The 12,814-nt window shown below is 40.7% G+C and overlaps 1 protein-coding gene across 4 annotated transcripts in view; it reads right to left on the reverse strand.

Annotated features, from left to right (window-relative positions):
• The window catches only part of LOC105478777 (PR/SET domain 1), a 116,893-nt gene that overhangs the window by 13,316 nt on the left and 90,763 nt on the right, over positions 1-12,814 (reverse strand). The window contains exons 1-3 of one of the 4 annotated variants that reach the window (XM_011736415.3): positions 9,940-10,481; positions 8,103-8,351; positions 911-1,030 (exon numbers count right to left, since the gene is read on the reverse strand). In XM_011736415.3, the coding sequence (XP_011734717.2) occupies positions 911-1,030; positions 8,103-8,351; positions 9,940-9,981 (411 nt within the window). In that variant the 5' untranslated portion in view covers positions 9,982-10,481. Of the gene's footprint in view, positions 1-910; positions 1,031-8,102; positions 8,352-8,628; positions 9,837-9,939; positions 10,482-12,814 lie in introns of those variants that run through there. The other 3 variants (XM_011736412.3, XM_011736414.3, XM_011736413.2) reach the window with 3 other exon arrangements.

Consider the following 12,814-nt stretch of genomic DNA (forward strand, 5'->3'; position numbering starts at 1 on the left):
ATCATCTTGCATGACTGTTAAGCATTTTCCTTATGCTATGAGATAATTAACCTATTGTCAAATGGAATCGTTTACAGTGCACATGTATTTAAATAGGACTAGTTCTGTGGTCCTCCATTCCCCTCTACCCATCTTCCAGCTATCCTTTCTTAATGGCATTTACTTTTAAGGTAATTCATTTGTGTCATTCCTGGCTGGGCGTGGTGGCTCCTACCTGTAATTCCAGCACTTTGGGAGGCCGAGGCAGGCGGATCACAAGGTCAAGAGATCGAGACCATCATGGCCAACATGGTGGAACCCCATCTCTATTAAAAATACAAAAATGAACTGGGCATGGTGGCAAGCACCTGTAGTCCCAGCTACTTGGGAGGCTGAGGCAGGATAATCGCTTGAACCCAGGAGGCAGAGGTTGCAGTGAGCCGAGATCGCACCACTGCACTCCAGCCTGGCGACAGAGTGAGATTCCGTCTCAAAAAAAAAAAAAAAGAAGAAAAAAAAAGATAATTCATTTGTGATAACTCTTCCATTCAATTAAAGTCAGCAAGAAATCAAAAAGGGGTGAAATCTAAGGTGTGGTGACTCATTACTACTTCCTTGCAGAGAAATGCAAATGAACCTATCCTTAAAGCAAGCAACAAACTGTTTCTTTTCATTACAAAGCTCTAATGAATTGCAAAAATCAAGATTCACATATAGCCCATATCTCCATCACTAACCACCTACAGGCCAAACATTTAATCGGTTTCATCACATTTGTTCAGAATTCCCTGTGTCCATGGGGATGCCAGATACTTATGGGTGAGCCCCAGCATTTCTCAGCACGGGATGAGAAAGGAGGTGAGCCACCCAGCTCTTTTAGCTCCATTTTTTCCTAACATTTAATGGATCTGAAGAAATTTCCCTTACTTACCCTCCAAAAATATTTCCTGTTGGCGTTCTTGGGAACTGTGTCATTGGTGTAGATTTCACCTATTAGGGGTCCAAAACGTGTGCCCTTTGGTATGTATTCTTTACTCATCACTCCAATAACCTAAACAGGAAAAAACACAGGAAACAATTACTTTAACTGTAAAATGTTAACCAATCTTTCAATTAAATAAATTGGACTGTCAAGTGGTAATACAACTAACAATGATAAAATTTTGATAAGTAGAACAGACATTAATAATGCCTACATAATTAACAAGTTTCACCATAGGAGACCATCTTTTAAAGTCTGAGATCATAAGCAAATACTCAACCAAGCATTAAAACAGTCTAGGGGATTACTGTCTGGTAATAAAGGATCCTTTATTTTTATCATGACTTTTTATACTAGAACAGAGAAGACAGCCATTCTCTTTTAGAATGAGAATAAGACACTACAGAATTAGATGGTCAAGATTAGATCATTTCAGCCTGTTTCTAGTTTCCTATTTCTCATTCTCCCTCAAACCATAAGCATAGTGTGCTTGAGGGGAATAAAATAGTTTTGACCTCAGAAACCAAAATAATGTTCTTTGGTTGTTCCATAACAGCCTAAGGAACCAGAAACCAAATGTATTATGTTTTTTTCATTCCAGATGAGGGGTGTGTGTGTGTGTGTGTGTGTGTGTGTGTATGTGTGTTTTCATAGCTTGTATATTCTCTTTAATAAGAGATCTTTCAAGTAACTTTGTTCTTCTCTGGTCTTCTACTTTGTTCTCGAGTCTTCTACTCAAGAGTGGTCATAGGCCCTCGTGTGTGTGTTTGTGTTTTAAAGACAAGGTCTCCCTCTGTCACCCAGGCTGGAATGCAGTGACTTGATCTTAGCTCACTGCAGCCTAGATCTCCCAGGATCAAGCGATCCTCCCACCTCAGCCTCCTGAGTAGCTGGGACTACAGGCATGCACCATCACGCCCAGCTAATTTTTGTTGTTGTTGAGAAGGGTGGTCTCACCATGTTGCCCAGCCTTGTCTCAAAACTCCTGGACTCAAGCGATACTCCCACCTCGGCTTCCCAAAGTGCTGAGATTACAGGCTGAGCCACCATGCCTGGCCAAAAGCCCTCCTTTGAAACTGAGTTTATACTGAGGAAAGCTGTAGGTTCTAAGATCTGAGGAAATGACCTCAGACTGGATGCATCATACATTTTAACTTTGTAGGGCCTTGCTAAAGAAACATGTTAACTATACCAGTTCCTCCTTAATAATACACTTCTCTTTGAGAGGGTAAATCACCAACCATGAATCAGGAAGCAATTCGTCACTATTCAATAGAACTCCTCTGCGAGTAGTCCTTTACAATAGTTTGCAGTCACAGTTTTTTATTCTCTCGCTTTCCTATTTTTATTTTCTTCTCATTCAAGACAGCCTACCAATCACTTGACTGAATTCTTTACTAAAATGGACCAAGGAGGAGGGAGTGGTAATAGATGATAATGTTTATTTTCCAGTTTTTATATCCCCAGTAGCTCCTGTGCTTTCATGTACCTGAAATGGTAGACTCAAATATGTGACTCCATCAATGCACACAGATTGTTCACAGTGGCATCTACTATTCTGGTTACAATATACACCAGTTCCTCATTAAGTCTCATCAATAATTTAAACCTCTATTTAAATAGATATGGCACACCTACATGCCTGTGACAGACTAGCTTTTCTCATTTAAGTGTCTCATCAGCCAATGATTTTTTTTTTCTGAAACAATTTAGTATTCAATATACAAATCAATGAAGCATACTCAGACTGGAAAGAGAAAAAAAGAAAATTTTCCTACACCTAACACAAGTTGAAACAAGAGTGTTATTTTTGGTCCTTTATGAATTTCTGTCAGAGAGCTGAAAAAAGCAGATGTTCATTTCATCCTCCTCCTCTGCCTTCATTTACATCTATCTGCCCTTTTAATCACCGTTTGTCATTATTGGTATTTGTTGGCAGTAAAACTACTGGGGACAAGAGTATCTCAGAGCAGTCTTGAGATATAAATATATATATATCTAAAGCTTTAGTAGACTTATTCAGAGGCTCAATGTTTTGGACATATTATAAAATCTAATTTGGAAAATTCATGGAATTGAATTCTATGACATGCAAATCATTTGATATTCATATTTCAGTGATTATTCCGTAATATTAGAATGACAAACAGGAAAAACAAATCATGCCATTTGTTGGTGAGCCAATAATTAGCAGTTGATATTTTCAACATATCAACTTTACAGCAGTAATTTTAAGAAAGGCACTCAACTGGTTCATCAACTTTGTTTTAAATTATAGTCTCTGACAGATGATGTCTTGGGAGTCACAGCTTGATTACCAACAAGGAGCACTACACTGAGGTCGTGGTTCTTCTTCCAAATTGCCATTCTTTTACAGAATGGGCCTCTAGGTTTTCAGTTATCAATCTTACACACATTTTCTTGTGCCCAAAAAGAAGTCAGCTAGAAAGCATAAGCTACCCAATACCTTTTTGAGCACAATTATGGACTCGTCACTAGTGAGCTATAAAGCAGCACCGGAAGTAGCTCTTGCCATCTCTAACCTTACAAACACAATTCAACAGGCCAGACAGGAGAACAATTAAAAAGAAAAGGCTCTGTGGTGGAAGAGAGGTCTACGATAATCCTCAAACCCCAGACAAATTAAAGAGCTTCAATATTAGGTTATCATTAGGAAAGGGACAGAGCCCTAATATTTTAAATTTCAATTACATACAGTGCTATAGGGCACATAGAAACTCACAGCTGTAGATAGATACAAAATCATAAAATTTCAAAACTGGAAGGTGCTTACAAACCACCTATATCCATTCTAAGTCTAGCGTTCTAATACACAATAAACATCTTCATCTCAAATGCACGTCTGAGACATTATTCACAGACGCCATAAAAGCTGAAACTCTAAGACTATTGTGCTTGTCCAGGTAACTTTGGAGGGGGAATAGGAATCAGGACTGTTTTTAAAGGGAAGTGAAAAACCAAGTACTAAGTCTCCCTCTGGTCCTAGAAAGATCCAGAATGTGCATCTTAGACTACCCATCTCCCTGACCCATAGTTTGTAACAGTCTGTCTTTGAACCAAGCAAATATTAAGAAGGAACCTGGTGTGTGCCTTAAACTTCATAGTGCTAAAAAGACAAAGAATGTGTTCACCTAACTCAGGAAGGAAACTTCACTGGAACTGACCAGGGTCCTAAAGAATTACTGCTGGGGACGGGCCACTGTGTGCCTTCTATAAACGAACAGCGAGAGGACACTGGGCTTCAATACCTCCCTGCTTCACCTGCTCCTACAGAAGCTCTTTATGTGCAGGGCAGACCCCTCCACCACTTGAGCAGATTTGTCTCTGTCCGTGGCCTCAGTTACAGAACACACCCTGCCATCCACAGCTTCCGGACAAAACACAGGGCTTCTTTTTAGTTTTACACAATGAAGGAGATTTTACAGTTTAGGATGGGTTGAGTTGCAGTGCTTAATGGAAGTCTGATAACAAGAACAATATAGGTGTTGTTTTTTTTTTCCCCCCCTGCAAATTCCTTTTTTAGAGTATGCAAACAGACACACACAGCAGTGGGTTTGAAGCAGAAACAGTATCCAAGTCTAAATGTCATCTGATCATCCTCTCCCCAAATTACATTAAGATCATTTAAATTACTAGCTATCTCTTTTCCCTCCCCGAATCCCACTCTGTAAGAATGACTCGTTAGATTATAATTCTGTTTTGACCATATGAATGTTTGTCTTGAGAGGATTGGAACTCAGTAGTGACCAAGACCTTCAGCCTGCAATCACCACATTTTTATTTTATTTTATTTTATTTTATTTATTTAGAAACAGGGTTTCACTCTTGTTGCCTGTGCTGGAGTGCAATGGCATGATCTCAGCTCACTCCACCTCCCACGTTCAAGTGATTCTCCTACTTCAGCCTCCCAGGTAGCTGGGATTACAGGTGCCTGCCACCATGCCCGGCTAATTTTTGTATTTTTAGTAGAGATTGGATTTCACCATGTTGGCTAGACTGGTCTTGAACTTCTGACCTCAGGTGATCTGCCCTCCTCAGCCTCCCAAAGTGCTGGGATTACAGGCATGAGCCACCACACCCAGCAATCACCCCATTTTTAAAAGGAGTGAAGTGAACAAAGTTGTTTGAAGAAGGTTTCCTTCTTCATTATCTTTTTATTAAAGGAAACACGGTGATGCCTTGGTACATCATTTCTCAAATAAAAGGCAGTAGGAAGAGGGAATTGCATGTTATGGTTAGATACTTTTTACAGATGGCTTGAGTTAATAATGGACTTCGATCTGAATGGACACCAAGGGAGTCCTCACGATCTGTCTGATGTTTATCAGCCACAATACAGGGAGGTTAGACTCAAAGAGCCACGGTGCCTCTTGAGTGCAAGCAGTCTCAACCGAGGGCAGAAACTCTACAGGGCAACACTTCTGAAATATAAATGCTTGAACTGATTTTTCTGTAGTCAAGTAGTCATAAGAGATTATTTCAGGAGGACATGGGGAAAACCCCCATAAAAGAATAACCCATCAGTTTAAAACATTTTCAAAGTTTTGAATAGTAGGTCTATATTTGATTTTAGTTCTGGAAATAGGAAGTAAGAACAGTTTCATTAAAGGTGCTGAATGATTCTAAACCCAATCTAAAAATGAGGGTCAAGATCAGAAATATGATTTGTATGTTTTGTTTTAACCAAAAAAAAAAAAAAGGTGCTGACACATTGTACAAATTCATAATGAAAAATGGTCTTGTAAAAAAAAAAATTCCCCAGTATGTCAGCACAATAGTACATATTGTAACATCTTTTGCTATTTAAATGAAAACATTTAAAGAAGGGCAAGATTAATAAGTCAGATAAAAAGTACATATAGAAAGACTCTTCCTATTTCAATGGCTCATGGAACTTAAAGAACTAACTGAATAAAGATAATGTAAACATTTCATTAGTCCTTAATGTTGCTGTCCCGGAACTGGTTTGCAGCTATCCTACCCTTAATGGCTCAACTCCACCATCTTCTTTCACCTTCTAAAGGGAGCTGTCCTTTCCCAAAGTTCAAAAACAAAGGAGAGAAACAGAAAAACAGGTACAAATTCCAGAGTAAGCTTAAGACAGTATTACATGCAAGCTTACTCCTTGCTTGACTTTATGATTAGGTTTTAAAGATATACTATCCTCTATTCAAGTGCTTCAGTTAAATGCAAGATAGGGAAATAGGATAAGAGAACCCTGACCTCTTAGGTTAGTTTCAAAGGACCCTCTTCAGGAACACAGGCACTGTCTGTTTTTTGGTTGCTTAATATATTGAAATAGGAAGTTCTACATTCAGAGAGAAAAAAAAAAACAAAATAGCTTAAGGATTGGTCTGAAATATGTTAAGATGATAACTAAAACCACAGTGACACCAAGAGGGGCTAGTGTAGCATAATCGAGAAGCACTCATTGGAGAAGTCAGAAGAACTTTGCTTCAAGTCCCAGAGCTGGCTTTGCCTATATGCCTTTGGGTAAGTGACTATCTTTCTGAACCTTGAACTAAAATGATTTAAGAGCATTACTTGACTTAGCTATGATTTTAAAGGAGAATGATGGAAATTGAAAAACTTAAGCTAAGAGCTGAACTAAGGATAAGAACATTATAGAATTAAAAGGCAAAGATGACCCACAGAATGGAAATTTTTATTTCAGTCCCAAAGGGCTGGACAGGGCAACACGGCACAAATGAATCTGGTCAAACTTGATATGGGGAAAAAACACACTACACCTTTTAAAGCCATCGTCAAACCTTATATACCCAAACAAATTCTACATTCATTCCAAGGCCACATATTGAGAGACTTTCTATTAAGAAGAGCATTACTTTCAGAAAGAGGTATAATTAAGGCTGACCTCTGGGGTTAAATTTTTTGGTAACATTCACGTACAACTAGAATTTAAATTTTATTTTTTATAAAATCTGCCTCCATTCACCCAGCAGCGGGGGAAAAAAGAAAGACTGAGCATCGTGGCTCTATTTAATTTTAGACAGCTATGTCTCCCCCTCACCAAAAACACTGCATTCAGACACACAAACAGGAAAGAGACAAAGAGTTTCCCAGTCTCCCGGATTGCTTCAAATAATATTCCTTAGGGAAGGGGGAAAGTGAATTGACATGGCTGTAAGCAACAGTCCCAGTACCAAATTCTGGATTCCTAGGGCCAATCATCCCCTTTCCCTACTTTCTGAAGGAAGTAATAGAACTGACAGTGCTCTGTGCTCATGGTGGTATGGGGAGCCTGCTGAGGGGTCATTTCATCCAACGCAACCCAGTAGTAGACTAGTAAGTACAGCTATAGTAAGCCAAATTCTGAAAACAAGAGGTGGTTCTGCAAGTTATTTCACAGCTGAACAGCACGCCTAGCTATAAGCTTTATATAAAGGTAAACACACATCAGTTGCTCATTCCAAGTTTGGGTTTTCATCCCCTTTGAAACAACAAAGAGTGTACCCACTTCAGAGGCCAATAAGGAATTGGCCTGTCAGCCCAGCCCCAGCAAAGGAGCTGCTGCAGATAAACACTGGTTAGCTCTGAAGTCATCCGGACAGAGGACACTTTTACATGACCCCCTTTCTCGGCTTATACCATCACTTCACTTCATAAACACGTCAAAGTTTTGAGAATAATTTTAGAAACCCAGCTAATAAAGCTGGCTCGTTAAAAAGAATAAAGCCAACTAATTACCAAAGACAGACAAAAGAATCATTAAAACTGTTTTTTCTAAGAAAATGTTTTCTCCCTTAAGAGATATTATACAACAGGGGCACTAGGGCCAGTGGGCCCAGAGCTTTCTTGAAGTTCACTGACAATTTCACCCACCCTATGCTGCAAGTTGCTTTTCTGAGACGTGTCAATTTGCCAAAATATTTAACTGTTTACTAATTAGTATGGAACAGTTGAAGGCTGGAGGAAATAAGAAGGAAATGGTTTAGGGAAAGAGAAAGAAAGCAATGCAAGAATTGAATCAAGCAATCAATTATTTACTGATACTTACAGATTCTCAGAGGTTTTCAGAGATAATACAAGGCCTCAAGGGTTAGTAGGGAGATCTGGCGCCAGGTCCCCAATCTTCTTCGTCAATAAACCAGAGGCTTACCTCTCTGCTGTTGGTGGCATACTTGAAAAGCAGATTCCTTGGTAAGGATGCCTCCGCCTGAACCGAAGTCCCGCCATCAGCACCAGAATCCCAGGGGTGGTCGTTCACAATGTATGTACACTTTTCTTCAAACTCAGCCTCTGTCCACAGAGTCATATCCGCATCCTCCATGTCCATTTTCATGGTCCCCTTGGTCCCCTCTGCCAATCCCTGAAACCTCACAGCGCTGGAGCTACACTTGGGGGCAGCCTGGAAGAGAAGGGAAAGGCCTTTAATCCCCATTGTCCCGCCGTTCCTGTGGCTCCCTCTGAGAGGCTATGACTAATACAGTAGTCTGAAGACTTTAAAAGCAGATGCAGAGTGCTTGGTACAGTTGAGTAAGAGCCAAAAAGCCGTATAAAGTAAACTGCCTTGAAAAGAAACAAGGTTTTAAAATGCTACTCTAAAAAAAAAAAAAGAATGTGGCAACCTCACTGTGGGGAAAAGGAAAAAAAAAAAATCACCTCTGAACAATCCCTGGCTTTACCTCTCACGGCAGAAAAATGTTCTGGGCACACAGTTCAGTGTCCCAGAATGCCTGGGGTCATGGCCGCCAGACCCTCGACACTGTGGAAAAGCTGCCTCAGAAAAGTGTCACAAACAAGGAGAGGAAGAGGAAGGAGCTCTGTCTGCCTCTGAATGAAGCTAAAAATGGAAAGCGCGTGTGGTGCAGGAGCGGAACCCAGCCTGCCTTTTCCAAATGGGGAAGACTGAACTTTCCCACCAGCTCCCAACGCAAAACAACTTTCAAAACAACTGCCTCCTCCCTCTGCTGCGAGCTCTCTTTCATCCTCTCACATGGAAGACTGAAAAGGGTTGCATCCTGCCAGCATCACTGAGCTACGGCCTCTTAGAAATCACTTGGACCACAGGAAAAGAGGAGGAAAAATGGGTGAAGGGGAAAACAGCCTGCAGTGTCTTCTGACTTGCAAGCATCTCACACCAAATTGAAAAGGCAAAAACAAAACATAAAACTGTTCACTAAAATTCCCTGGAGAGAATTCCTTTAGGAGCCCTCAGCTACAAATAGCACTTTCCATTTAAATCTGAAAGTGTATGAATTCCCAGAAGTCACTGATGTACTACAGTTTACTGTAACTAAAGTTCTAACAAATTTAGAAGACTTGGAGGACAAGCTCTGCTTCCACTTGTACATTGATGAGGATATTCCCCCAAATCCTCCCTCACACTCAGAAAAGTGTTTTCCAAAGGCCAGAAAAGGTAAACAACTTCTGTAAGGGCTTTCTCATATAGACGTGTTTGATAAAAATGAGGAATATGGGTATCATTTCCATGTAAGAATGTGTACTTGTTAAAATGTAAACATAACATTCTGTGGAAGTCCTTCAAGGAGGTTTTTACATTCTTCCACTTCTCTAAATAGGATGCTCTTAAAAAAAAAAGTTGGATGCAAAGTTGTTTTTCCCTGTTATGATTTAAGCAAACCTGCTTATTTTTATTTAGTTCCAACATGTAGAGCCATGATGCCAAATACATGTTAAAAATAAAATAAAATTGAAAACTTCAGCCAACCCGGAATAGTTTGACGAGTGTGAGCTGGAACCACTACTGAAATTTCAATGAATTGGCAATTATGTCTAGAATTGAAAGGGTTAATGATTCATAAGGAAAGTCTCACAAATGTTTGACAGCACTAAGTGCACTAAAGCAGAAGCATGTTTCTACTGCGACATCAGCAAATAATAATAATAATAATAATAATAATAATAATAAGGAAAAGAAAAGAAAGTTTTCAGGTCAATTTCAGAATTAAAAAAAAAAATTTCAATTTCCTTACCAAGGTCGTACCCACACGTTTTTCCAAGCAAATATCCAACATCTGAGAAAAGTCTCGCTCATCTCTACCCAGTCCACATTCTCCCCGCGTCCCCCGCCGGGCTGAGCCGTACAGACGCGCACCTTGGCGGTCCCTCCTCGCTTCGTTCGGCCGCCCGGGCGCCCGCGTCCCAGCTCCGGGCGGACAGGTGCCGCGCTCGCTGCTCTTGCCTCTCCGCAACACTGGAGGGCCGAGTGTCACGGCAGCACTGTCTGTGTTAACCGTCTGGCTTCCCCTCCCTGCTTAAGATTTCCTTAGCCACTCGGCTGCGCGAAGTGGGGGCGTGGCCAACGTGGCCAACACCACCTGGCCGAGCCCAGGGCTTTCCCCCAGATTGCGAGCACAGCCGCCGAGAGCTTCCTCTCTTCGCATGTGTATTTCAACATTGACTTGGAATCTTCTTACTTCCCTTTGAAGGCACTTAACCTCAACGCTTACTTGGGCTCTATTGTATTCTAAACACTCCAGATCGCCCTCCTTCCTGGCGCGGCAGAATTAGGGGGCGCACGTTCCTTAAATTAAGAAAACTTAAAATTTGACTACACATTTTGTAATTTCTCAGCTCAATTCCCCGGGTACAAAAGACACAACTCTTACTTCAAAAGAGTAGGTTAAACTGTTTTTGCAGCTAATGTAATACAGTGGAGCTGTCTGGTCCTCAAGCTGTTGTGTATGTAACGCACGTTTCCCCGCCCCCCGCCCCAAAAGTTGTAACATTCCATTTCTCCTGCTAACGTTCAAACTTGGCAGAACGAACTTTCCTCTTTTAACTATTTAGTAAATAGGGAAATAGGAAAAAGTTATAATTCTGCATATTAATGTTTGTTTTCCTTTCCTCTCCTCCCAGAACCCACAGGCTGACTTCCCAGGAGTGTAAGTAAAATGTAGAGCATTAGTCGTTTCACAGTTCAGAGGAATATTGAACTGATCACTGCAAGTGGAAAGCGGTTGGAGGCAGTAATTAGTGGGGCTTATTCTGAGCCCCGGCCAGCTTTTCCTCCAGCCCAGTCAGTCCTCTGTTGAAGGAAGGACATCCTGTGATGATGGCATACAATGTCCTGTTTGTTTATTATTAAGAGCGTGGACCTTGCATTCCTGCTTCTCATTACAAAACAAACCAGATGCTTTACTTCCTTCAATGGTCTTGTGCCTTCAGCAAGGAATCCTTTAATTCAGAGAAACAATGTTTATAGCAAACACCCCATTTCAATTATTATTTAGATCATTGAAATCCAGGTCTTCTATTTTTCCTGCTTGCCTTACCATAGGTAGGTTTTTTTTTTTTTTTAAATCACCTCTCCTTCGAACTTAGGCTGCAATGTCTTTTCTAACATTTTAAATACACGTGTGCACACACACCCACACACACACACACACCCACATACACACACCCAGTTCCAACCTAATGATACCAACTTAGTCATACAATGAAATGGACATCTGAGTATTTGTTTACAGGAAGAAATGAAACAAAGCAAAACAAAAGCCCAACTAAATCCTAAAAATGTCTGTTTATCTTTAAAATTTCTTTCCTCACTTTTAGAAAACTTTTCTAGAATGTTTTTTAGGGGAGAGGGGCAGAAGCACAAGATTATTTGCCAGGAAATGGTGTCTAAAGTCTTGCTGCAATCTCTCTCTCAGTACAGAACAATTAAATTCCCACTAGGGGACATGATTAGCACACACTCCCTGCTCGCTGCTTGGCCCACCTGTGATTTCATGTTATGCCAGAGGGGACGCTAGCACCAAGAGGAAGCAGGACTTTTAGAAGGCAGATCTGCTAGGGGTGGAAAACTGAATGAACAGTTCCTAAGAGTCCTCAGAAAACTCCAAGCTGATAATTAAACAAGAGAAATCCAGCCTGCTCAAGAGGGTTTATTAACTGATGCTGAGTCAGCACCACAATGGACAGAAAAACAATGTAGTCATACTGAAGGCTGGCCTGCTGTTCAAACAGTCTCACTTGCAGATGTTAAAGAGTATTTCACTTCCCTTTTAGAATCAAACTCTGTTCTTAGGCCACATGCACCATCATGCAACTGCTGGTGAGTCAATCAAGATAGAGTAAGGGAATAGGCAAAAAGTTGGATATTTGAGGTGGGAAGAAGGCTATTTTAAGCCAAATATTTGCTTTAATGACTGGAAGATGCCAGTGAATCAACTCACTGTTAATTAATATCAGCCTGCACTCACCTTCAGAGGTGGTGAAATGGGCTTGAGTCTAGGGAGGACGCAGACTTCAAATACCAGTGTGGGGCTTAGCCAGGCAACCCTAAAATTAGTTCCAGGTGTCCCAGCTGAGCTGGACAAGGCCACGGGTAGAACTTTAAGGAAAGTAAATTTTCAGGCACAGTGTTGGAATGTAAAATCCTTCACATGTTTGCTTCTTGTCTCAAAGTGATTGGGGAAAAGAACCTCCAAACCAACTTTTTGACTATGATTACAGTAGTCAAGGATGGATAATATCATCATTTAAAATGAAAGATACTAAAAAGGAAGAAGAAATAAAAGAAAGGAAGCTTGCTCCATAATAGAAAAAAACATGTCCATATTGTAATATTTAGGTATTGTCCAGCACAAAATCATTAAGGGGGAATAAAAGGGACTGACCTCTGAACTTCACTCGGTCCTCCCAGAGGGTCTGAGCCGTGTACCTTTGTAGTGCTGACTAAAGCTGGGAGACCCTGGCAGCGGTACAGCTGTGCAGAGAGAGCTATCAGAGGCTGCCACTGTCTGGAATCGTATGTCTCAAAGGGTTTGTTTCTAAGTAATAACTTGGTGCGTTTTTAGTCACTATATTATTTCCCCCCAAGTTAGAACACCGAAAAGAACCTCA

Source organism: Macaca nemestrina, chromosome 5, assembly GCF_043159975.1.
Source record: "Macaca nemestrina isolate mMacNem1 chromosome 5, mMacNem.hap1, whole genome shotgun sequence".
Classification (NCBI taxonomy): domain Eukaryota; kingdom Metazoa; phylum Chordata; class Mammalia; order Primates; family Cercopithecidae; genus Macaca; species Macaca nemestrina.